Source organism: Bos grunniens, chromosome 3, assembly GCF_055505025.1.
Source record: "Bos grunniens cultivar Pamir isolate PY7600 chromosome 3, Bosgru_T2T1.0, whole genome shotgun sequence".
In the NCBI taxonomy this organism is placed as follows: Eukaryota; Metazoa; Chordata; class Mammalia; order Artiodactyla; family Bovidae; genus Bos; species Bos grunniens.
Window position 1 is genome coordinate 61,710,020 of NC_141167.1, and position 27,223 is coordinate 61,737,242.

The 27,223-nt window shown below is 41.7% G+C and overlaps 1 protein-coding gene and 1 pseudogene across 6 annotated transcripts in view; both read left to right on the forward strand.

Moving 5' to 3' along the window:
- SAMD13 (sterile alpha motif domain containing 13) overlaps nucleotides 1–17,894 on the forward strand; it is a 52,060-nt gene extending 34,166 nt beyond the window's left edge. For 4 of the 6 annotated variants that reach the window (XM_086390790.1, XM_086390792.1, XM_086390793.1 and 1 more), the window contains one exon: nucleotides 17,705–17,894. In XM_086390790.1, coding sequence (XP_086246916.1) covers nucleotides 17,705–17,848 — 144 coding nt within the window. In that variant the 3' untranslated portion in view covers nucleotides 17,849–17,894. Of the gene's footprint in view, nucleotides 1–3,087; nucleotides 5,738–17,704 lie in introns of those variants that run through there. The other 2 variants (XM_086390789.1, XM_086390791.1) reach the window with 1 other exon arrangement.
- Nucleotides 12,853–13,676, forward strand: LOC147375682 (dnaJ homolog subfamily B member 6 pseudogene; annotated as a pseudogene).
- Nucleotides 17,895–27,223: the final 9,329 nt, after the last annotated feature.

Here is a 27,223-nt window from a genome sequence, read left to right on the forward strand (position 1 = left end):
ATATCATAAATAAATCTAATCTCTAGATTTCCTTCAGCCAGTTTTTTTCTTCAACTTTATCCCTGCATATGTGTTTTTTGTTAATTTGGAAAATTTGCCAGAATAACAGCTTAAATCACTTCACACCCACCAGGACAGCTAAAATTAGAAAAACTGATAGCAAATGTTCATGAGGGTATAGAGCAACCACACTCTCCTACATCGTTAGTGGGAGTGTAAAAAAACACTCATATATCTACCCCATGATCTAGCAGCTTCATTCCAGAGTGTTTACCCAAGGGAAATGAAAGCATATGTCCACCAAAGATTTGCACAACACTGTTCAAGTAGCTTTATTCCTAATAGTACAAAACCAGAAGCCCAAGTGTCCATCAATAGAGTGAATATACAAACTGTGGTCTAGCCATCAGATCAGATCAGTCACTCAGTCGTGTCCGACTCTTTGCAACCCCCTTGAATCGCAGCACGCCAGGCCTCCCTGTCCATCACCAACTCCCGGAGTTCACTCAGACTCACATCCATCGAGTCAGTGATGCCATCCAGCCATCTCATCCTCTGTCGTCCCCTTCTCCTCCTGCCCCCAATCCCTCCCAGCATCAGAGTCTTTTCCAATGAGTCAACTCTTCACATGAGGTGTCCAAAGTACTGGAGTTTCAGCTTTAGCATCATTCCTTCCAAAGAAATCCCAGGGCTGATCTCCTTCAGAATGGACTGGATGGATCTCCTTGCAGTCCAAGGGACTCTCAAGAGTCTTCTCCAACACCACAGTTCAAAAGCATCAATTCTTCGGCACTCAGCCTTCTTCACAGTCCAACTCTCACATCCATACATGACCACAGGAAAAACCATAGCCTTGACTAGATGGACCTTTGTTGGCAAAGTAATGTCTCTGCTTTTGAATATGCTATCTAGGTTGGTCATAACTTTCCTTTCAAGGAGGAAGCATCTTTTAATTTCATGGCTGCAGTCACCATCTGCAGTGATTTTGGAGCCCAGAAAAATAAAGTCTGACATTGTTTCCACTGTTCCCGCATCTATTTCCCATGAAGTGGTGGGACCGGATGCCATGATCTTCGTTTTCTGACTGTTGAGATTTAAGTCCACTTTTTCACTCTCCTCTTTCACTTTCATCAAGAGGCTTTTGAGTTCCTCTTCACTTTCTGCCATAAGGGTGGTGTCATCTGCATATCTGAGGTTATTGATATTTCTCCCAGCAATCTTGATTCCAGCTTGTGTTTCTTCCAGTCCAGCATTTCTCAGGATGTACTCTGCATATAAGTTAACTAAGCAGGGTGACAATATACAGCCTTGACGTACTCCTTTTCCTATTTGGAACCAGTCTGTTGTCCCATGTCCAGTTCTAACTGTTGCTTCCTGACCTGCATACAGATTTCTCAAGAGGCAGATCAGGTGGTCTGGTATTCCCATCTCTTTCAGAATTTACAGTGGAATAAAGAAAAATGAACTATACTGATACACACAACAGTTTGGATGAGTCTTAAAACATTATGCTGAATGAGAGAAGCTCTGCATAAAAGAGCTTGTTCTGAATGGTTTTTGTCTTATTCCATGTGGGTTGCTATAACAAAAATATCATGAACTGTGTAACTTATAAACAATACTTATTTCTCATATTTTACAGGTAGGAAGTCTAAGATGAAAGCATTAGCAGACTGGGTGTCTGGTAAGGGCCCACTTCCTAGGCAGCCATCATTTTGCTGTGTCCTCACCCAGAGGAAGGGATGAGCAAGCTCTCTGGGCCCGCTTTTATAAAGGCACAGATATACATGGGGGCTCTGTTCTCATCATCTATTAATAATTGCCTCCCAAAGGGCCCGCCTCTTAATATCATTACTAGTACCCTCAAGATCCATTGCGGGGTTGGTTTCAACATACAAATTTGGGGGAGAACACATTCAGACCACAGCAGTTCTGTTTAGATAAAGGATGAAAACAGGAAAATACACTAATGGTAGAAAAAAAATCAGACAGTGCTCGCCTCTGGGTAGGCAGGAAAGGGGAATGACTAGGAAGGAGCATGAGGGAACTTTCTGAGGGATGGTGGCATTTTGCATCTTGATAAAGCTTTGGGTTATGGGTATATGCTTTGGTCACTGCTTATGCACAAACATATGCAGATGATTCAGATTTGTGTATTACACAGCCAGTAAATGTTTCCTCAAAAGTAAAGACCTATAAAAAATAATTAATGGTATACAAACTGAAGTATTTAGGGGAGAAGTATACTGATGATGCAACTTACTTTGAAATGCATCAGAATACAGACTCACAGTTGCATAGAGGGATGAGTAGATGGATAGACATATGATACAATAAGCATGGAATATAATCATTGTAGAATCTACGTGGTGGCAATACAGGTGCTCCCTATAATATTCTTACAACTTCATGTTTGAAATTTTTTATAATAAAATTGTGGGGGAAAATAACTGCGGTTGGAGAGTGGAAGGCTGATCAGCTGAAACCTATTTTGTTTTGGTCTAATGTTATAATGTCCCTTTGTGTCATTGCAGTTGAATAACTCACTTCTAAAATTAAATTTAAATAGTATTATGAAAGGTTAACAAAAAAAAGAACTGAGCTAAAAGGTCTCTTGGCCAGATTCCCAGCTGCCCAAAAGCATTTTTCAGAAGGAGCTTTTGCTCAGACTCCTCTGATACAGATGGCCCAGACTGGGGGTGGAGGATATTCTTTGGGCCTTTCAGACTCTGAAATGGAACTGGCAAGCTCTGAGCTCTGCCCAGGAGCAGGCCCTTTCTCCCAGGAATGACATCAGTCTAGCACCAGTGACATGGGAGTCAAAAGGGGACACAGTTCCCCAAAGCATCTCATTCAGAAGTCCTTCAAGGGAGAAAAGGAACACCGTCTTGTTTCTTCAACTCTGGAGCCTGAGAAATGAATTCCTGAGGGAGTGGAATTTTGCAAGCATGGTCTAGATGCTCAAGTTACTTCATTCTTATGGAAAGGTGATTGGAAAGGAAAAGAATCTGCCTTGAATTATTCTCTGGAAGTGACTTGAATCTTCCTCCTACTTTGAATCTCATATCTTTCCTCTTCTCATTAAAGGAGGTAAACTTTGCAAGGAAGCAACCACTGGCCAGACTCAGGCTGACAAGACCAACAGCTGCTGTGCTTTTCATGAGGACTGAGGATCAGGATCCTCTGCTATGTTATCCTCTTCCAACACCATGCTTCAGAGGCCTTCAGTGCTTCACCTCCAGTGATCTTCCTGGAAATGAACCCCAAGCAGTCAGCAGTCACTCACCACATTCATCCCTGATGGGAAGACTACAGGCTACCCCCAGCCCAAACACAGGACCCTTTTAGGCACTTCTAGGTCACAGCAGCTGAGAGAGAAAAAGAATGGCCACATCCTTAAATCTCCATAGGGTAGGCTCTGCCCTTCCATGTGACAGAAGCAGGCCAGGAAAGTGAGCATCCTCTAAACCACCTTAGAAAGTGGCAGGTTCAGAAAGGGTAGTACAGTTGCCAAACGCAGCACATCTTGGTGTGAGAGCTTAGTTTCTTGGCTGTTATGGATGGAATGTTTGTCCCCCTCAAATTCATTTTAAAACCCTAACTCGCAATGTGATGGTGTTTGGAAGTAGGGCCTTCAGGAGATAGATTTAGATGAAGTTTTGAGGCTGGAACCCTCGTGGTGGGGTAAATGCCCTGGAAAGGGAGCTTGCTCTTTTTCTCCGTATTATATGTAAGGATATAGCACGAGGGCAGCCATCTGCAAGGTGGGAAGAGGGCCCTCACCAAGAGCCACATGTTGGCACTGTGATCTTGGACTTCCTGCCTCCAGACTGTGAGTAATAAATCTCTGTTGTTTAGGCCACCTGACCCTTGGTGTCTTGTTACAGCAGCCTAAGCTGACTAAGACACTGACATTGACGCCAGACATGTCCACCATGACATGTGCTGACTTTCAGGAGAATGTCTATCTTCTTGGTATGGTCTCACAATATATTACTGGATATCCTGTTGTTGTACCAACCAGACTAAGAGGTTTATTTCTAGCAGTGTGTTCCTTTGGAAGAGGTCAGGCCATTGATTTGTCCAAAGTGCAGGGATGTCCCATGTTCCTGTGGTATGGAGGGGCAGCTGGATTAGCTGAGGGATCTTTGTGTAACCTCCTTTTCTCTATGCAAGCACAGTGATACCTAATAATTATCTCCCTAAGGTTCCCACTGATGCAGTTATCACCATCAGGTTTTCCTCTGATCAACTTCTTTTGAGCTTCTGTGTGAGCCACAAGTACAGACCAAAAGAATTATCAAGAGGGAAGGCCTAAGAACCTGCCCAGTCCCCTCCACACCCCTGCACCAAGGATCCACTGTCAACAGTGTGCATGTTTGGGGTCCTTTCCTGCTCTGGCCATTCTGTCATGACCAGTGACATGGCTCTCTGTCGGCCCACCGGCCTCATTAACGTTGCTCCCCAGATGACTCACTGGCGCATAAGAGGAGGCGGCACTGGGATCCCTTCCTAGACAAGGCAGTGATTACGGCTATTGCCAACACTGTCTCTCATCCCCACCAACACGGTGGTGTGGTGGCTCTTTTCCCAAGTGTCTTCCAGCATTCAGACCTCTTAGGCTGTGGTGTGAAGGATATGAGTGAGAGTCATGACTCCTGGTTTCTTTCCTTCTGATCAACTCATGGTCATTAGAAGACCCTGCAGGGTTGGCCTTTCTGGGACTCAGATTTCTATGATGAATGTTGAGTTAAACAAGCCGAATATTGCTCAAGTTCCTGCTTTAAGAGCCAGTTGTTACCTTGCAACTGGCCCTCACGAAGTAAGCTTTCAATGCACAACACAGGGCAGAACTAGATGATAAAAAATTGGCAGCGGCCCAGGGATGTGCGTCACCTGCTTTTCAAGAGTCAAAGGTAACTTAGGAATTTTACTTTCCTAAGCGTTTAGTTTTTAAGAAAGAACTTCTTGACTAACTCATTCAGAGGCACCTCTACCTTCCTTATATAGAACATTTAGGATAGAGTTTATTTTGTTAAACTCTGAAGGCTGAGAAGCTTCTGACGGTGCTTTCAGTTGCCAATTAAGTCCATCATAGCAAATGCATCACTCCAACTGAACCCTACCTGCCTGTTGTAGGGTAGTCACTTCATATCTTCTTTATCTGACTCACACACTCAGAATGTATGTGAAGAAGATGGAAATGGAGAGCTGCCATTCAGTCACTGTCACATAACTCATATCGTTCAGATCCTCAGACTCACAAGTGAGCGACATCACTGACTCTGTTTCTAGAATAATATGTATCACTAAAATCATTTTTTTTCCAGAGTATCATGACAAAATAATATGCAACTCATGGTGACTAATTTTAATCCATTATCTCCTCACATTCCCCAAACCATGTGACTGGAACAGTATTTTACTGTGAAATGTCCAACTGATTGTTAAAGCTGTTCATCTGAAATGCCAAGACTGATCATTCTTTTAAGATGGCTTATTACTAACTTCGTTTTCTGAAGGTTGAGCTTTAAGCCAACTTTTTCACTCTCCACTTTCACTTGCATCAAGAGGCTTTTAAGTTCCTCTTCACTTTCTGCCATAAGGGTGGTGTCATCTGCATATCTGATGTTACTGATATTTCTCCCGGCAATCTTGATTCCAGCTTGTGCTTCTTCCAGTCCAGCGTTTCTCATGATGTACTCTGCATATAAGTTAAATAAACAGGGTGACAATATACAGCTTTGATGAACTCCTTTTCCTATTTGGAACCAGTCTGTTGTTCCATGTCCAGTTCTAACTGTTGCTTCCTGACCTGCATACAAATTTCTCAAGAGGCAGATCAGGTGGTCTGGTATTCCCATCTCTTTCAGAATTTTCCACAGTTTCTTGTGATCCACACAGTCAAAGGCTTTGGCATAGTCAATAAAGCATAAATAGATGCTTTTCTGGAACTCTCTTGCTTTTTCCATGATCTAGCGGATGTTGGCAATTTGATCTCTGGTTCCTCTGCCTTTTCTAAAACTAGCTTGAACATCAGGAAGTTCACGGTTCACATATTGCTGAAGCCTGGCTTGGAGAATTTTGAACATTACTTTACTAGCGTGTGAGATGAGTGCAATTGTGCGGTAGTTTGAGCATTTTTTGGCATTGCCTTTCTTTGGGATTGGAATGAAAACTGACCTTTTCCAGTCCTGTGGCCACTGCTGAGTTTTCCAAATTTGCTGGCATATAGAGTGCAGCACTTTCACAGCATCATCTTTCAGGATTTGGAATAGCTCAACCGGAATTCCATCACCTCCACTAGCTTTGTTCATTCAGAAAACGAAGATCATGGCATCCGGTCCCATCACTTCATGGGAAATCGATGGGGAAACAGTGGAAAGAGTGTCAGACTTTATTTTTCTGGGCTCCAAAATCACTACAGATGGTGACTGCAGCCATGAAATTAAAAGACACTTACTCCTTGGAAGGAAAGTTATGACCAACCTAGATAACATATTCAAAAGCAGAGACATTACTTTGCCAACAAAGGTCCGTCTAGTCAAGGCTATGGTTTTTCCTGTGGTCATGTATGGATGTGAGAGTTGGACTGTGAAGAAGGCTGAGTGCCGAAGAATTGATGCTTTTGAACTGTGGTGTTGGAGAAGACTCTTGAGAGTCCCTTGGACTGCAAGGAGATCCAACCAGTCCATTCTGAAGGAGATCAGCCCTGGGATTTCTTTGGAAGGAATGATGCTTAAGCTGAAGCTCCAATACTTTGGCCACCTCATGGGAATAGTTGACTCATTGGAAAAGACTCTGATGCTGGGAGGGATTGGGGGCAGGAGGAGAAGGGGACAACAGAGGATGAGATGGCTGGATGGCATCACTGACTCGATGGATGTGAGTCTGAGTGAACTCCGGGAGTTGGTGATGGACAGGGAGGCCTGGCGTGCTGCAATTCATGGGGTGGCAAAGAGTCGGACACGACTGAGCAACTGATCTGATCTGATCTGATCTGATTACTAACTTTTGATAATGTTTATGAGGCCACTGACTTACTAACTATAAATAAAATAATTTATTGCTACAAATTGCCAAGTAACACTAACCTCCTCAGATGGAGCAGTAAAGTGGACAGGCCAGTCAGAGCAACTCTGAGCCCTACTCTGTGTCCTAAGTTGTGGTCAGATGGACTTCAACTGTCGTGATTCTAGACAGACACTTCTAATCAGACCGAAGACACATCCAGGTTTGTGGAGGTGGGGGGAGAAAGGGGTTAAGATTATACAATTATAAAAGCCTTCTTTTGTAATAAAAGTACAAAATTATGATACAAATTTGCTAAGACGAAATTTAAGCTTCCTTAGCTTCATGGTAAATCCAGCTCCGAATTAGACCAGTTAAAATCCTGCAAATGGGAAATAACTTTTATTACCTTGTCAGCATATTACAATACCAAGTACTAGAAGTATTCCAGGTGCTTTGACACATGATGTTTCTTAACAGTTGAAGGCTTCTGAAATGCTTAGACTATTTTGTAGCATAATGAACAGGGGAAGTGGCAACTCAAACTCTGCTGATATGTCCTTTAAGCCCACAAAAGTTTTGAAAAGAAAGAGTCAAAAAAACAAATGAGTAATGTTAGCAATAAGAAAACATCCAAAAGAATGGAAAGCAAAACTGATAAGAAACTTCTGAATTTTTTGATTGAATAAAGTAGAATAGATTTCTATAAACCAAAACCCCAAATGATTTTTAAATCATTTGTTTGAAATGAGAAGTTATAAGATAGCCAGGTACATGGTGCTTCTTTGGCTTATTCACTTGTTCAGTTGTTTCTATAGTAGTTATAGCTTTTTCTAACACTTATGAAAATAAATATAAAACTATTAAAACAAAATAATGGACATTATTACAAATATTTTATTTTACTCTAATAAGGCCACCCGAAAGCCTTGTAGGTATAAGAATCATTTGAAGGAAGCACAGAAGATTCTGGGCAGAAGGAGGATTAGATACAAAGTTATGGGGACATGAAAAAATATAATTTATCTTGAAAACTCCTAGTACCTTGAAGTAAGAGATGTGGAGCAGGGAATCCCTGAGGATAAAACTGAAAGATAAATAGGGGTCCAGATAACAGACAGTCTGTTTGCCTGAGAGGGACTAGGAACCACTGGAGGATATTGAGTGGGGAGTACCATGATGAAATTTGTGTTTTTCAAAGATCAGTCTATTGTCAATGTTGGAAAGCAAGGAGACAAAGCACAGGAAATCTGTAATTGTTCCATTGGGGATGGAAAGGAAGAAACAGATTAGAAAGTCTAGGGAAGATGGTCAAAGAATTTAGTAGATCATTGGCAATGGAGGGTGAAGATTTGTCCTGTTTCAGTTCTCTGCCTTAGCACCAGGATTGAGCTCACTGCTCAAAATGGGAGAGGGAAGAGGCTTGGTTGATGACTGCTAGATTTCTAGATTGGTTAGTTGCAAAATTATCCCATTAACCAGGACATCTATGAGAGGTCAGTTCTTTTTCTTTTTTTTTTTTTAACTTTTTATTTTGTATTGGGGTAGAGCCGATTAATGATGAATGTTGTGATAGTTTCTGGTGAATAGCAAAGGGGCTCAGCCATACATATACGTGTACTCATTCTCCCCAAACTCCCCTCCCATCCAAGCTGCTATGTAACGTGGAGCAGAGTTCTGTGCTACACAGCAGGTCCTTGGTGGTGTAGCACTGTATACATCCATCCCAAACACCCTAACTATCCCTTCCTCCTAGCCTTCCCTCTGGGCAATCATAAGTTCATCTCTAAGTCTGTGAGTTTCTTTCTGCTTTGTATGCTTCATTTATATTATTTCTTTTTAGATCCCACATATAAAGAATGTCATATGATATTTCTCCTTCTCTGTCTGACTTCATTCAGTAGGACAATCTCTAGATCCATCCATGTTGCTGCAAATGGCATTATTTCATTCTTTTTTATGGCTGAGTAATATTCCATTGTGTATATGTACCACATCTTCCTTATCCATTCAAGAGGTCAGTTTTAAGAGTTTTACGAGGAATAAATGGATGGATTTAGAGATTGACCCAGCAGGTCAGCTGATGACAGTAGGGTTTCACTGGAGCTGAGGGGAGGCCTGGGAGGTGGAGGACACTTTCCTTCAAGTAGAGGAGTGAATGGGAGGCGAGTGGAGGGAGAACCAGCAGTGGGAGGGTTGTATAGACATGAGGGCTCTTTTCTAAGAGAGGATACTTATTTAGATGCAGGGAAGTAGCCAAAATAATTGGATAGTTTAAAATAGAATGAAATTTAGAACAGTTCAACGAAGCAAAATCCCTGAGGATAGGAAAGGGATGAGATCAAAGAGGGTGGAGGGACAAGGATATGGAGAAATTTGAACCCTCGTGCATCACTGGTGGGTATATAAAATAGTGCAGCTGCTACAGAAAACAGTTCTGGCAGTTCTTCCAAAGGTTAGGCATATAATCACCATGTACCTAATCCTGTCCAACTCTTTGCAACCTCATGAACTGTAGCCCACTGGGCTCCTCTGTCCATGGGATTATTTCCAGGCAAGAATACTGCAGTGGATTGCCATTTCCTCTTCCATGGGACCTTCCTGACCCAGGTATTGAACCCGTGTCTCCTGCATTGTAGGTGGATACTTTACCACTGAGCTATCAAGAAAGCCTTGAAAAAAAAAGAAATCACCATACGACCCAGCAATTCCACACAAAAGAACTGAAAAGAGGGACTCAAATAGATAATTGTACAGAAATGCTCATTGCAGCATTACTCACAATAACCAAAAGGTAGAAACAACCCAAGTGTCCATGCACAGATGAATGGATAAATAAAATGTGGTCTAGAACATAGAGGGCTTCCCTGGTGGTTTTAGCAGTAAAGCAGTGCAGGAGACATGGGTTGGATCCCTGGGTTGGGAAGTTCCCCTGGAACAGGAAATGGCAATCCCTACTCCCTCCAGTATTCTTGCCTAGGAAATCCCATGAACAGAGGAACCTGACAGGCTACAGTCCATGGGGTAGCAAAAGAGTCAGACATGACTCAGCAACTAAACCACCACCTTCATGGAACATACAAAGGAATGTTATTCACGCATAAGAAAGAATGAAGTTCTGATGCAAGTTGCAAGATTAATGAACTTTGAAAATATTATGCTCAGTGAAATAGGCCAGTCAAATATTATATGATTCCGTTTATATGAGATATCTTAAATAGGCAAATTCATAGACATACAACCAGGTTAGAGATTATCAAGGGCTAGTAGGGGAGGAAGGGGTTATTGATTCATAGGGTTTCTCTTTGGTGATGGAGGAGTTTAAAAATTAGTGGCAATAATTGCATAACATTGTGAATATAACCAATGCCACCACTGAATTGTACACCTAAAAATAGTTAAAATTGTCTTTTTTGTGTTATATATATTTTATTGGGCTTCCCTGGTGGCTCAGACAGGTAATCTCCCAGCAATGCAGGAAACTCAGGTTTGATCCCTGGGTTGGGAAGATCCCCTGAAGAAGGGAATAGCAACTCACTGCAGTATTCTTGCCTGGAGAATTCCATGGACAAAGGAGCTTGGTGGGCTACAGTCCAGGGGGTCACAAAGTCGGACACAACTGAGTGACTAACACTTTCACTTTTCTTTCATATTTTACTGCAATAAAATGTAATGTCAGGTAATATACATGATTCAACTTGGTTGATAAAATATTCAACTATTATATTTTTTAAAAAGAACATGAAGGGGTTAATTCTGATCAAGACTGGTACGTCGTCCTCTGTCCTTCCTGTGCTCTGGGAGCAAGGAAAGCATGTGCACAGAAACAGCTGAGAAGTTCCTTTCCCTCGGGGACATTCAGGGAGTTCCTGACAGTTTCTGCCTTTTTTTTTTTTTTGCTAACCAAGAGGCAAGCGTCTCTGCTTACAGTGGATAGGATGGGTAGAGGTTTAAAAAGGAGCTAGAGGAGAGAGTAGTGAAGTTAAGAATGGCCACCAAGAGGAAAGGGAAAGGGAGCTGAGCAAGGATAAATAAAAGAACTGTTGATATATTCTCCTGACCCAGCCAAGACGGGCATACTGCACATGTTTAGTGCTTATCTTCATGGTTTCTTGATTCCCACCCCCATCCTCATCCCCACTGCACCAGGTACAGGAATCAGAGAACCTGGATTGATTGCTAAATTGTTCCTGGGTGGAGTGTTCATGGCATGGGCACAATGCAGGACTCAACCATAGAGGGTGATTCGAGAGAGAGCATGTAAAAAGAGTGGTTCCCAGGGCCACCCAGTGCGTGCAGACTTGATACAAAAGAGGAGTCAGCAGGTGACACATTACCCTGGAGAAGGAGAAAGAGATGAAAAAAGTGGGTTTAATGGGAGGCAGGAGTGGGAGAGAGATGAAGATATTGGACCTTCAGTGTTACAGTGGTGGGGCGCTCCTGGCTGATGACATAGGTGATGTGATTGAAATGGTTGGTGTACTAAGAGCAGACGTCATGAAAATGGGTATAATAGCTTAACTATGGTAGAGGGTTTTTACTCTATAGTCTAAGGAGATTGGTTGGGGGGTGTTCTGCTTCACTGTAATTCAAGGTCCTAGGCTGATGGGAGCTCTGTCATCTTCAGCAGGACACTTTCAAGATCACTTGGGAACTGACATCCAGTTGGTGTAAGGATAAAGAGCAAGAAGGAGCACACGTGGGTGGTTCTATGGGTCATGCTGAAGAGAGGTCATCCTTTCACTTGTCATTGGCCAGACTGTGGTCACACAGCCACACCCAACTACAAGAAAGTCTGGAAAATGTGTAGTTGTGTGCCCTGGGAAAAAGAGCAGCCCTGCTACAATTGAGCTTTAAAGCCATTCTTTAAAGCATTGGCTGTCTTTAAGTCCAGAGAGGCTAACTTTAAGAGAACAGCTGAAGTGAAGAAGCCATATCTGACTGTATGTGGAAGTCTTCACTTCTAATTCTGTTCCTTCAATCTGTTCTTTCTTCTCTGGGCAGAAATCTCTGTAACCTAGTTTCCTCATTTGATGACATGAGTTTTGTTCCTTTGCTTCATCAGAAATGTGTACATGATTTTTTGGTGTAATAGAGCCCTTTATCACCCACTTTGTACCAGAAGCAGATATCCACAAGGAGATATCCATTACATTACTGAAGGCATAGCCTGCAGAAGGAGCCAACATGGATTTTGTGTTTGATATAAATGATACAGGGCTCCCCTGGTAGCTCAGCTGGTAAAGAATCCACCTTCAATTCAGGAGACCCCAGTTCGATTCCTGGGTCAGGAAGATCACCTAGAGAAGGGACAGGCTACCCACTCCAGTATTCTTGGGCTTCCCTGGTGGCTCAGTTGGTAAAGAATCTGCCTGTGATGCGGGAGACCTGGGTTCAATCCCTGGGTTGGGAAGATTCCCTGGAGAAAGGCATGGCAAACCACTCCAATATTCTTGCCTGGAGAAACCCCTTGGACAGAGAAGTCTGGCAGGCTACAGTCTACATGGTCACAAATAGTTGGACGTGACTGAGTGACTTAGCACAGCACAGCACATAAATAATATAAATGCAAGACCTCATTTGTTTAAGTAACAGCTTCCAACTGTTACTTTAATGAATGAGATAGATTTCTTTTTGAGCCACACATTCTCTGCTAACAAGCTGCTCAGTGTTTTTTAACTAGATGAAGTCCCTCCAATATGTATACTGCCCACCCCAAATTTTCCACCAGTAGGATTGCAAGACAAGCACAGCATCAGCTGATAGTCACTGGTTGATAGTGTTGAGCTCATAATCACTCCACCCATGCTGAGCTGCAGACAGCGGGGCAGCTGTGGGGACAGTGTAGAGGATATCAGCCCCAAAGAGGAATTCCTCCTCAGGAGGTTTTGTCCCAAGAACCATGTAATAAGACTCAAAAGGCCTTAGTGTAGACTTCTGTAGCTCACCATCTTCCTTTCTGAAGTTTTATGGAAATTCTTCAGATAATACACTCTGTCTTGGTGAGGAAGAGTCCTTTAAAGAAATATGGTGAATTACTACAAAGTCCTAGGGGTGCCTCAAAATGCTTCCTCCTCTGATATTAAGAAGGCCTATCACCAGTTAGCGCTTCAGGTCCACCCAGACAAGAACTCAGAAAACCGGGAGGCAGCTGAGGAGAAGTTCAAACAAATAGCAGAGGCCTATGCAGTCTTGTCAGATGCCAAGAAACGAGACAACTATGACAACACCAGGAGGCACTGCATCAAAAGGGAAAACAGAGGAGATGGCAGGGACAAGGATTATTTGAAGGAGGAACTGCGCTTTGCAAGGCCACGCTGTGACTTTCAAAGCATCTTTGAAGATCAAGACTTCTTCTCAGGAGGCTGTTTTCCCACTGACAGTGTGGGAGGGGCCAGGAGATTCCGCCCCTCCTTCTTTGATGTGACCCCCATCCCGGACACAGGATTTTCCACTTTTGTATCCGTGGGCTCTGGGCCAAATTCCCCTTCCTCCAGGACATTTGTACCCTTCATAAGCAGTGGAATGGGAAACTTCAAACTGGTCACCACTTACAGCCAGATAGTGAATGGCAAGAAAGTGGTTATAAAGAAAGTTCTAGAAAATGTGAGCTAAAAGACCAAAATGGGAAAAGAACATCTGTTTCATCAGATTCCTCCACGCCATGGGTAAGGAGTTGCTGCTGTGTTCTTTCATAGGGAGACTGCTGTGAGGCTGGTGTGTCTGGTGCTGATCCCAGACAGAATTGGAATCTGAGAATGTGTTGAGTTGGAATGGACAGGGTCTGAGTGAGTGAGTGAAAGTCACTCAGTTGTGTCTGACTTTTTGAGACCCCATAGACTATATTCCATGGAATTCTCCAGGCCAGAATACTGGAATGAATAGCCTTTCCTTTCTCCAGCAGATCTTCCTGACCCAGGACTCAAACTAGGGTCTCCTGCATTGCAGGGCAGGGTCTGCTTAGTCCAAATTTTTCATTTCACAGAAGAAGGGACTGATGGGCCAAATGCTCCACAAGGAGGAACTAGGAAGCCACAGAGTCTGGCTTACAGCCTAAGTCTTCTGATTCTAAACTGAACCTCTTTCCCCCTGTACTCTATCTGGGACAGTAGAGACCACCACAAATATGGCCTTCTGAGAGGTGTACAGAGTCCTACCATCACAAATCCCCCTGACTTCTCTTCCTGACTTCTTTTTTCTACCCTACCTTGCTATTAGCCATTGTCTCTGTCTTGATGGCCCTATTCTCTTCCAACCTCATCATCTTTCTCTCCATACATTTCCAATGGACTATATCAATTAGGCTTAGTTGAAAGAGTCACCTATATATAATGTTGTTAGAGTGAAAAGTAAATGGGTGAAGATTGCTTAAATATACTTTAAAAACTCGCCAGCATTTTATCAAATGCTCAGTAGAAGTCGGGAATTCCACTTCACATGTGTTATCTCAATAATCTTTTCAGCAGTGAAGTACTGCTTTTCCCCATCATACAAATAAGGAAATGAGGCTTAGAGAGATTAAGTAACTTGCCCCAGGCACCACCTAATAAGCAATAAGATAGTGTCTCACTCTAAAATACAGGCTTATCTACTGAGCTGTAACATCTATTGATTCTACTCATTTATTTTTAGATCTAGGTTCTTGCCCTCATTGGAAATTTACACCTGTCATCTCTAAATCTTACTTCCATGCATGGATATTTCAGGAACTTAAGTAGGCAAGCATTTTGAGTCTTATTGCCCAGCAGGCACTTGGTTATTCTAACATGAAAACAGAAGCAATTTAAAAAGTTTCACTGAAACTAACAAATGATTACCACTTAACACAGAAATATAAACAAAATCCCAAGGTGTGAATTATATTTTTGTTTTGGATTAAGACAAAATCATGGGATGTTTTTGTTTGTTAACTGGATCTGGTCAGACTGCAACTCCTTTATTTATATAATACAACTACACTCCAGAGGATCATTTCCTTGTGGAAAGTTACTGATGGAGTCTGCATTAGACACCTCTGTCTTCTGATTTCCAGTCTCATGCCATTCTAGTATACTGTGCTGACTGGCAAAATTTGGGCTTCATTTGCCTTGCAAGCTTTTATAGAAGTTATATAACAAATGATTAACTTTCTTAATCTAATCTAAAATAGGGAACTTTCCTATGTTTGTGATTTTTATAAGACACATTTTTATGTAGTCTTTGAACTTTTTAAATCTCAGTGGATTTTCTGAACTTGAACAAGAATATGCCTGCATCCCATTGGCAAAGGGTAGCTTTCAGGCAGGGAGAACACGTCCAGAAAGGAAGCAGAAGATGGGTTTGGAATGGGAACACATCCCATTTCTATCAAAGCTTATACTTTTCCACTTAGTAATCATTGAGAACATCCTGTATGTCAGACACTGTGCTAGGTGCCTTATATGAATCATTTTTTAACCTCCCAAATCCTTCAGGGGTTTATTTCCATTTTACAAGCTTGGAAACTGAGGCTCAGGGAAGTTTAAGTCCCTTACCCAGAGCCACACAATAAGTTGTGGAGACAGAGTTCAGTCTGCAGTTTGTTTGACCTGAAAGATCCCATTTCCATTATGCCATCTTCACTCCCTTTCAGTTGAGCTGTAATAGTTATGGTTTAAGTTTTGTTATACATATAAATTCTGTTCATTTCAAAAATTTTTAAATGAGGAATTCCAGATGGAGTTTTCTTTCACAAACCCTCATCCGAGGTGAACTGCAGTGTGGCTACCAGACAAAGGAAAATCAAATTGGAGCGTGAAACATAATTTTCCATTTTGTCTTAAATAAAATCCAAATTTCAGCATTTTTCACAGACGAACTTGGCTTTTGACAGAAATGCTGAGTTGTAGAAGGACTTTTTGCCAACAAAGATATAAAAATTTTCATTTTCAGTTAGTCAAGGAAGTTTTCTTGTATAGAAATGAAAGCACTGTCATCTCTTCCTGGTGCCTGTTTCAAATATGTGGTAAGTTAAGTACAGGCAAGCAGCAGCAAAGGAAAAATGGAGAGCAGGGAAGGCTTTGCTGTTGTGTGAAGCATCCCCAGTGAATCCCTACTCATCTCAGGGCATGAGGTAGAGCATGAGCTTTGCTGTAACCTGTGATTCAGATTCCTGTGACCTCACAATGCCCAGAGCTGCTACTGCGGTGTCCAGGAGTCAGGGGTCATCTGCCAACTCTCAGGCTTGTAGGTTTTGCTGACAGGACAGTCTTTGGGATTGCTAGCCGCCTAAATAGAAAATAATTAAGATTGGAAAGTCAGTTCCTATGTCCTTAAATAATTGTAAATGAATCCTCTCAAAACTCAATATTCCATACTATCAGCTGAGGAGATAGAGCAATGGACTTGCCTAAGGTCACAAAGTGGGTGTTTCTTTAATGCTGTTTCTCCCACACATTCAGAGCACATCTTCCTCACAGCTGGCGATATACATGAGAGGCTTTGGAGGAATGGCATCCTTGGGGACAGTGTGGGAGGGAGTCACAGCTTTACGTAGCGGCAGGGGCACAAGGTGTCTCCGTGTCTGCCCAGTAGTGGGGGGTGGGGGGAGGGCGGGCGGGAGCGGGTAGAATCATGTACAGCTGTGTGGAGTTTACTGAGCATGCGCAGCTGGTCCATCTCATGAACCCAGGTTTCCTCGGAAGTAGCTTAGTGAGGCCTCACAATAACGAAGATAAGGTTGTATTCAGCGCTCTTCTCAGTGCTTCTTTTCCAAAGGTTTCAAACTACTTTCTATATTTCGGGTCCTCATCTCTTTCACAAGAAGCTTGCTTTTATGTCATTTCAAAGTTTTGTAGTCTCCACGGTAGAAGTCCGAGGGGTTGGGTACCTGAGAGGAGGGGGGCCATGGACTGTAAGGAGAATCTGGAAGGGAATTTCCGGTGGGCACAGCCCTGCCCCTCGCTGCCTTATCTGGATTCTTGAGGCTCCACTAAGACGACGCAGGTAGCATGACAGTTGATTTTCGGATTGAAGCAGGATGGTTCTCCTTTTAAAGGGCAGGAAAGAAGTTCTCAGAGAGTGAGTCATTTTTCCAATGCCCATTGTTCTGATTGAAAAGGTTTCAGAAAACCTGACTCTGGCCCCCACTGGTCCATCGAGACAACACATATTTGCTTCTAAGTGTCAAGAGAAACAGAAGTGAGTTATGAGAACATGGGCTTTGGCTGTAGGCAGATGGGAATTCAAATTCTGTACCATTCTTTCGTAACTTCTGGGCAAGCTAAGTTTTTGCCTTTATCCTTGGTTTGCCTATAAAATTAAGTTGATAATTCCCACCTGTCCTAATTTATGGAGTGATTTTGGGAATTAAATAGACAAAAATTCTTCTTAAACTTCAATAATATTTTATAAATGCGAAGTGTCATTCTTCCTTTCAGAAGCTTCGTCTTTGATCCTTCAGGGTACATACTCCAGGCTTGCTGTCAGTTTTTTAAGATGTGACATTTATGATGTGATCTGAAAACAAGATCAGCTATAGATTGTATTTAACTCCAAAATAAATGGTGAAGATGGAAGATAAAAATAGAAGATTACATTTGGGGCACTAGTTTTTAAAAAATAGTAGTGTTTTTAGTGTGGAGACAAAAACTTCTTCCTTTGACCTTCCGTTTTTCTTCATTATCCTTGAACTTTTGGACTTACATGCTGGCTTTACCTTCTGCTTCCATTATAGGAAATTGATGGAAAATCCCTGCTACTGATGACAAGAAATGATGTGTTGACAGGACTTCAGTTAAAACTGGGGCCTGCTCTGAAAATCTACGAGTATCATGTAAAACCTCTTCAGACAAAGCATTTAAAGCACAACTCTTCCTAGTAGTCAAATTGGGGTCTTGGACCTCAAAAAATACATAATGAAAGAATTTGGTTTCATGTGATGAAACTTTGTAAACAGAATACATACATGTGTATATGTAAAGAATTTCAATCAAATGAAACGTTATCCTATGGGATAGACTAGGCAATCCATCGGCTAACCTGAACTCAGCCAGGAGGAGTGAGGACATGCGAACAGGATGGTTTACCTTGTTGACCTAGTCAAATAGAGTGGTCTTTGATGAGATTAGGTACCCTTCCCCACAAGGAGGGTTTTCTTCATAGATTACGTTCCCAAATTCCTTGAAAAAAGAACTGAATGGAATGAACATCTTCCAGTTACAGGTGTAACTGACTGTAACAGGGAAGATCAAAAGCAAGAAAACTTGGGGAGGGGGATAAAAGAGAAAGGGATTGCACCTCCCTTGAAGTCCTCTGCTCCTTAGAGCTTGTGTTATTTGGATGGAATTGCCAACACCCTTTTTTATAGAGGGTCCTCCACTTGACCTTATTAAGGTTTCACTGGGATATGCTGCCGTGTTGGAGATGGACGTACATCATGGCCCCTTGAGGAGCAGAACTGTGGCTCTGGAAAGAGAAACTCTGTTGTGTTTGGGGATATCCATCTATCTTCAGTTAGCTTTCATGGGGGTTAATGGTATTTTCTGCATAGATCTGCTTTTAAATTGATTCTTGGTTTCTGAAGAAGACTTTTTTTTTTTCACATTATGGTTTGTATTTATAATAATTTGTTTCTGAAGAAATTTGCCAAGAGTTATAGATCAAAAAGCCTTGTTACCAGTACAGAATATTTTTCTATATATATATTCCTTCATGATGGTGTAATATTTTTTTAATTGCTCCAATGCTTTGTTTGATTTCTTATTTGAGTACTTGTTTTTAAGAACTTGAAAAAGTGGGCTTGCTACATCTCTGTTCAAAGAGACATTTGTTCAGTCTCTGTGTGTCAACGCCATATTGAACTGGTGCTTTGTGGTCACAATAAAGCATTGCTTAAGTTTATTCTCCGTGTATTTTTTATCTTTTCAGTTTCGTGCTTCTTTGGTTGGGCTTCAAGGTCACTCCTTGAAACCATGGAGAGAAAGTTAATCCTGCTTTAAGAAATTAATTATATATATAGAAAACATATAGATCTATATGTAGATTTATCTTCTTTATAAACTGAATTGTCTAAGTTAGCCTTATTCCTTACCTGTATCCTACAACTAATTTTATTATCATTTAGGGTATCATTTTAGCCAATGTTTGTCTGTGTTTTTCTATTTTTTTCTATAAGCCAGTGGGGGAAGGGGTGTCACGAATTTTTTTAAATTCCAATGAAAACTTTGGACCTTCCCTCCAGATGAAAGCTCACATTCCCACATACAAAACATTGCAGAGTTGATGGACTCTGCAAAATTCCCTTTTCCCTCCTCAAGTTAAATAGTCCTTATTTCAGGACTGTTACAATTCAATCTCCTATGGAGATGTTTTCTCTAAAGAAGAGAATGTCCAAATGAGTGGGGTTCAAAACTGTATTCCAGATTAATTCAATTATGGAGTTTATGGTGTGTTGTTTTTGTTTTTTTCGTCGCTTCACCATGTGGCTTGGCTTGTAAAATCTTTGTTCCCCAACCAGGGCTTAAACCTGGGCCCTTGGAAATGAAAGCTCAGAGTCCTAACCACTGGACATCTAGGGAATTCCATGAAATGTAATGCTTTGTCTTGCATAAGTGGGAGAAGTGTTTAAGAAAGAGACATTCTCCATCCTGAAGTTTTCACAGTCTACAGAGCATATAAGACCAAAAGGCAAAATATAGTTAGGTACTGTGAAGTGCCATAGTGTTCAAAGACGAGGACTGTACCTGCTGGAAACCTGCATTGGAAAGAAGTGACAGGAAATCAAATAGAAGGAAGATGGAAGGAAGAACTTAACCTCTCTGAAGGAGCTTTCCACAAGTGAAGTAGTGATGGTGCTTAAACTCTCTCTACTTCAAAAGGATAGCATGAGGATATCCAAGCCCTCTTCTGTGCATCTATCTAATTGATAGATCCACAGATTTGACTGTGAATGATAAAAAATATTGTCTCCCTTAATCCTACCCTTCTTCTAATTCATGTAAACAAAACAGAAGCTTGCTTCTCTTTATGGGAATGTCCAGATAGAGGGACTAAGTGGTAAGGTCCTCCATGATTGTTAGGGACTTAAGTTTCTCTTTTTGCTCTATCACACAGCTATTCATTCCCATAATCATTTTACAGCCCAAGACGGCTGCTTCAGCTGTCACCATCACCACTTGAATTCCAACTAGTGGGGAGAAGAAAAAAGGAACATACATCCTTCCTTTAAGAACACTTCTAAGAAATTTAGTAGTGTTACTTCCTCATATTTTTCTGTCCAAAATTCAGTCATACCTAAGCTACAACCAGGGCTTGAAATATCTCTTTTTCTTAGAGCCAATGAGCCCAACTAAAAGTCCCATTATTCTGTAGACAAGGGGAAAGGGATATTAGGGGACAACTTCCTTTACCACTGTCAGCAAGCCATTGAACACTGGGAACAAATGACACTGAAAGTGTGTGTTTTTCTCTATGTATTTTCTATATATTATATTTTCTCTAGATTTTAACTTGGACTCACACTTCCTTCAGTCTCTGGATATTTTTATCACAGTCTCCTTTCGCAGCTATTAGAAACCTTGTTCACTACCCCCAACCTAACTCAACTAAGCTTTAGACCTAACTACTCTATAAATGCTTGTCAAGGAAAAAAATAAATAAATAAGGAAAATATCTTAATTGAAAAGCAAACTGAAAAAAATAAAATTATTTCTCAGTCTCTGTTGATAGCTTTCAGACAAAATTAGCAAATTAAAGATAGTCTGCCTTTCTTATACCCAGAATAAAGGCCTATGACAGGCAGGCCTGAGTGCCTTAGCAATATCGTTAGGTGCTTTCATCCCTACTCCTTCCCCGACCCCATCTAGGGAAAAAACAGTGTGACCTAAATAGGCCATAGACAGTCTGGAAGTACTAGAAATTCAGCAGGTAGACAGCCTTTGTGTCCAGACAGCTGTAAAACCAGAGATGTCTGATGTCTTCTCAGATCACACTGGATTTCTATTAATGTGATCTGGGTCTGCAACTAGCAGCAAATACACATGCAGTATAAGGAAGCACTTCATGAGTATAAGTGGGAATGAGTTTGCCTTGATGTCAATACATTTTGTGTGAAAACTGTTTAATGTTGAATTTGACTATTCTCAATCAGTGGGACAGACAAGATATCAGAATCATGGGAGATTTAAAAAAGTAATTGCCACTCCACCTCCCCTCCCCACATTTGAACCTTGAATTCAGACTCTATGAAGGAAATTTAATGAATTGATTTAAAGACAAGGTCACAAACTGGTTGCTTTTCAGTAGAGTCTAAGCCGACATGTTTTCCTTTGGCCATTGCAGTATGTGTATATTTTTACAACCACATTTATGTTCTTATAGGTGACGCTGAAAACTCCAATTTATTACAGATTCTTTGATGCCCTAATATCTTGCAACCAGCAGCTGCACACTTTTACATTAACTGTTTAGAACCTGATCTAAAGCAAAGAACATATAGAGAGAGCCTGCTTAGAGTAAGTTAACTCAGGAACTAGAAACTGCATGTAGATTTAGTTTAAAAGAAAACAAGCCAGCATATTACATTGGAATGTGAAGCAGGTTTAAGCATTTTTTGATGCATAGTGGACAGGATGACAATGAAAAAGAAACCAATTGGCAGCTGTCTCTTCATTTAGTCCTTGACAAGTATCCCATGTGAGCATGAATTTTGTCCCTCTGGGCTTAGCATGTACCATCAGGGGCATACTGCTCTTCCACTGCATTAGTGAAATGTATCTTTGAAGGAATTTAATTTGGAAAAGTCTAATGACCCAGAGTTGCCCAACCACTCTCATATTTAGAAGCTGAATGAAAAAAGTACTTGCTGATGGTGATCCATCTGTCTTTGACGGTCATTACAAATGGGATCTGCAGGGGTCAGGTCTGGGCGCAGAGCCATTAAGTGTTTTCTGTAATGATTTGGAAGATGAAGTTAAATGTTCAAAGAGCTGACTGCTATAGGACTGATATGCCTTTTAGAAAAAAACTTGTTAATTCTGTTTCTAAACCAGGAACAGAATCTACAGGAAGGAGAGAGAACTCAATGGGTGCATTAATGAGCAGCTTGTTAGCTTCATGCTGTAGCTCTGTAGGCAATTAAGTATTTTGTGTATCATTCCTGGCTAGTAGTGGCAGTGCTATAAAGAGGGAAAGAGACTAAAATGATCACATCCAGGCTCATTTGGCGTCTGTGGCTGCCATGTCTTTGTGAACCTCAAAAAAAATAGTTGTGTCTGTTCTAAAACGGAGGCAGAATAATGGAGGCCCTCTGAGCAAAGCAAGGACAGTCTTTGGGTCCCCACAGTAGGTAGCTAGGTTGATGTCTCTTTACTGTAGTTGGGCTGGGTGTTCCCGTTTACAGTTGTCTTTAGGGAGAAATCACAAAAGCTGGGAATGCCTGGCAATCTCCAAATAAAAAATACGTCCCTCCTCCATAGAATAAGTACATGGGAAGGCCTACCACTTTTATCATAGTAGAGGTGGGCAAGAGGTCAGTGAGAAAATTTGTAAATAATACTGAACTTGCTGGGCCATGGCCTGGGCAGCCAGATCTGCAGACAGCCAAGATAAGAGCACATGTGCCACATTCAGCACATGCTATCACCTAGGCACCAACCCACAGGGCACCTTGGGTCACAGAACTTAGAGGCCTTAAGCTTCCAGAAATGTCAAGGAAAGATCTGCCATGGGGGTCTCCAGCTCTGTCATGCGTGGAGCATATTTATGGCCAAGTTTTCAAGTTAACTGTCTTCTTTCTGAATTAAAGATAGCAGAATGATTCAGTAAATTGTGTCTCAACACTTTTTCAGTGAATTTTACTCTTTTTATATACTGGAAAATAAAAAAAATTGAAATTAGACTATGAAATTTATTAGATTATAAATACACTTTGAGAAAAACTCAGTAAAACTCTTCAAGAAGCCAGCAGTTCCTGCCTTTAAAAGTGAATGTCTGGGACAGTACCCTGTCTCCTGTGCCAGAACCCAGTGACACTGGTTGAGAAGCACTGTGGTGTCGTGGTGGAAGCCCTGGAGCTGCTCCAGGTGTTTACGAGCTTGATCCAGCCCTGCCATTGACTTGACCTGGGAACTTGGGCAAGTTGAATGACTCCTCTTAGCCTCAGATGTCTCATCTTTTCTTCAATGCAAATACAGAGACAGACAAAGCAGTACAATAATGTGAGCCACATATGTAGTTTAAAGTTTTCTAGTAGTCACATTTTTGAAAGTGGAAGGAAACAGAAGAATATATTTCAGTTCAGTTCAGTTCAGTCACTCAGTCATGTCCAACTCTTTGCGACCCCATGGACTGCAGCATGCCAGGCCTCCCTGTCCATCACCAACTCCCAGAGTTCACTCAAACTCACATCTATCGAGTCGGTGATGCCATCCAGCCATCTCATCCTCTGTCGTCCCCTTTTCCTTCTGCCCCAATCCCTCCCAGCATCAGAGTCTCTTCCAATGAGTCAACTCTTCGCATGAGGTGGCCAAAGTACTGGAGTTTCAGCCTCAGCATCAGTCCTTCCAAAGAACACCCAGGACTGATCTCCTTCAGAATGGACTGGTAGGATCTCCTTACAATCCAAAGGACTCTCAAGAGTCTTCTCCAACACCACAGTTCAAAAGCATCAATTCTTCGGTGCTCAGCTTTCTTCACAGTCCAACTCTCACATCCATACATGACCACTGGAAAAACCATAGCCTTGACTAGACAGACCTTTGTTGGCAAAGTAATGTCTCTGCTTTTGAATATGCTATCTAGGTTGGTCATAACTTTCCTTCCAAGGAGTAAGCGTCTTTTAATTTCATGGCTGCAATCACCATCTGCAGTGATTTAGTATATCCAAAATACTGGGCTTCCCAGGTGGCACTAGTGGTAAAGATCCCACCTACTAATACAAGAGACATAAAAGACTCAGGTTCGATCCCTCAGTTAGGAAGATCCCCTGGAGAATGGCATAGCAACCCACTCCTGTATCCTTGCCTTGAGAAGCCCATGGACAGAGGAGCCTGGTAGGCCACAGTCCAGAAGTTCTCACAGAGTCAGACATGACTGAAGTGACTTAGCACAGCACGACATACAAAATATTACCATTTTCCATATGTAATCAGTATAAAATGATTAATTATGCACTGTACAATCTTTTATTCATGTCTTCAAAATCCACAGCACCCATCTCAGGACAGACAGTTCAAGTGTATCAGTTAGAATTAGCCTCAGTTGAAAATCAAAATAACAATGACTTAGACAAGACAGAATTTCTCTACAGTATATGTGGGGGTTTCCCTGGTGGCTTAGCCCCTGCAATACAAGAGACTCAGGTTCAATCCCTGGGTTGGGAAGATCCCCTGGAGAAGAGCATGACAACCTGCTCCAGTTTTTTGCCTGGAGAATTCCATGGACAGAGGAGACTGGTAGGCTACAGTCCATGGGGTTGAAAAGAGTCAGACATGACTGAGTGACTAACACATATGTAAAGTCTCAGAGTAAAATCAGAGTTGGTATGGTCACTGCATAATCACTGGGTCCCAGTCTTCTCCTAGCATTTTGCTGCACCATCCTTAACACACAGCTTCCTGTACAGTCCAAGGTAGCTGCTTAAGCTTCAGTATCACATTTGTATTCTAGCCAAGGAGGAGAAGAGGAGAGAAGGGTACCTGTTATGAGAAGTTACATATAGCATTTCCACTTACATCTCTTTATCTGAAATTTAGTCATTAGGCCATACCTAGATGCAAGGAATCTAGGCATCTAGACTTGATGGACATGAGTTTGAGCAAGCTCTGGGAGTTGGTGATGGACAGGGAAGCCTGGTGTGCTGCAGTCCATAGGGTCACAAAGAATCAGACATGACTGAGCGACTGAACTGAACTGAGATGCAAAGAAAGCTGGGAACTCTAGTCTTCTTTCCAGCAGCCAAGTATTCAGCTGAACAAGGACAAGAGGATGGATAATGGGAGAAAGCTAGCAATCCTTCCATAATACCAATCTCATAAGATTGACAGAGGATTGAATGAGAGTATGTTGTACAATCATTAGTATTACATGACAAGTGCATTAAAATATTGTTTTATTACTTGTACAATCATTAGTATTACATGACAAGTGCATTAAAATATTGTTTTATTACTATGATCTCACTCCCTTTCAAGCTTAGCCCAGCCCCAGAATTAAAAAATGTGTGTGTATGTGTGGGTGTGTGAGTGCGTATGTGCTCGGTCATGTCTGACTCAAGAATACTGGAGTGGGTTGCCATTTCCTACTCTAGGGGATCTTCCTGACATAGGAAGATTGATCCCGCATGTCTTGCATTTCCTGCATTGGCAGATGGATTCTTCACCACTAGCTCCACCTGGGAACAAACATATGCTAAACCCAAATACTGCTCATTTGATGCACCCTAATATTGCTGAAAGTGAAAGAGGAGAGTGAAAAAGTTGGCTTAAAGCTCAACATTCAGAAAACGAAGATCATGGCATCTGGTCCCATCATCTCATGGGAAATAGATGGGGAAACAGTGGAAACAGTGTCAGACTTTATTTGGGGGGGCCACAAAATCACTGCAGATGGTGATTGCAGCCACAAAATTAAAAGACGCTTACTCCTTGGAAGGAAAGTTATGACCAACCTAGATAGCATATTCAAAAGCAGAGACATTACTTTGTCAACAAAGGTCCGTCTAGTCAAGGCTATGGTTTTTCCAGTAGTCATGTATGGATGTGAGAGTTGGACTGTGAAGAAAGCTGAGCACCGAAGAATTGCTTTTGAACTGTGGTGTTGGAGAAGACTCTTGAGAGTCCCTGGGACTGCAAGGAGATCCAACCCGTCCATCCTAAAGGAGATCAGCCCTGGGTGTTCTTTGGAAGAACTGATGCTGGGGCTGAAACTCCAGTACTTTGGCCACCTCATGCGAAGAGTTAACTTATTGGAAGACTCTGATGCTGGGAGGGATTGAGGGCAGGAGGAGAAGGGGATGACAGGGGATGACAGTGCATGACAGAGGATGAGATGGCTGGATGGCATCACTGACTCGACGGACATGAGTCTGAGTGAACTTCGGGAGTTGGTGATGGACAGGGAGGCCTGGCGTGCTGCGATTCATGGAGTTGCAAAGAGGTGGACATGACTGAGCGACTGAACTGAACTGAATATTGCTGAAAGATAAAATGATTTACTTCTTAGGTCCTTGTATATTGGGTGGTTCCAGATGCTTTATCTTCATAAGGGCACATAAAAGGAGAAAACTTGCATTATTTAAGCTCCATGAAAAAATTGTTATGCTGAGTTAAGGGAAATGTGCTGAGCAAAATGTATATAAGCTTTTATTGGTCCCCAAAGACCTAGAGAAGTTAGTCTGAGGCATTTGGTGCATTCTAAATATTAATGCATCCAGTTCCTAATCCAAAATGAACAGTCAATGACATTCGAAACAGTTTTGTGAGAGCAATGAAAGGGAGACCTCTGAGACTTTTGTCGTTTTTAATGAAGACAAGTGTGGGTCAATAACTAACAGGAAAAAATTCTTTCAATAAAGTTTAAAAATAGATCTGCATTTATTAATTTGAGCCAATTAGGTTGACGTCAGTCTGTTTAATTGTCTATTTGGGCTGATTTTATAATGAATTTTTAATACTAAGGTGACTTCTCCCAGCCACTAGAATGTCTGTAGGTTATTCAACAACCTTTTGTATTGTGTGCAGGTAGAATGCAGAGCAAGTTCATATTGGCTGAATCCACAATAAAAAGGAAAACGAGCTATGAGTCCACAGTGGGGGATGGAGGGAACACTGGACAGGGGGTCAGGATCTGCTGTTGGCTTACCTGCAAGACCTTGTACCAGTCTCATAACCTCTCTTGCTTCAACTGCGTCCCATGTAAAATAAACATGTCTAACTAGAACTTTATTTCAGTGCTCAATATCTTTGATTTTCTAAGAGTCCAATTATTTGATTTATATGTGTCACTGCTTCTCTCCACCATTCAATTAAACTCACAGCATTGTCACGTTGCACAATGTCATTTCCTCTTCATGAATGTCCTGTGGTTTCAGTCTGATTATGATTCTCTCTCGGCTGTGCAGTGGGCTGGGAACAGCTGCTTTCCTTGAGAATTGTCGAGTTTGCTTATTGTACAACCCTGTAGCTTTCACTTTAAATTACTCTCACTTTAAACCCCTGGTGGAAGCATCTCCTCTCTATGAATAGAACTGCTGCAT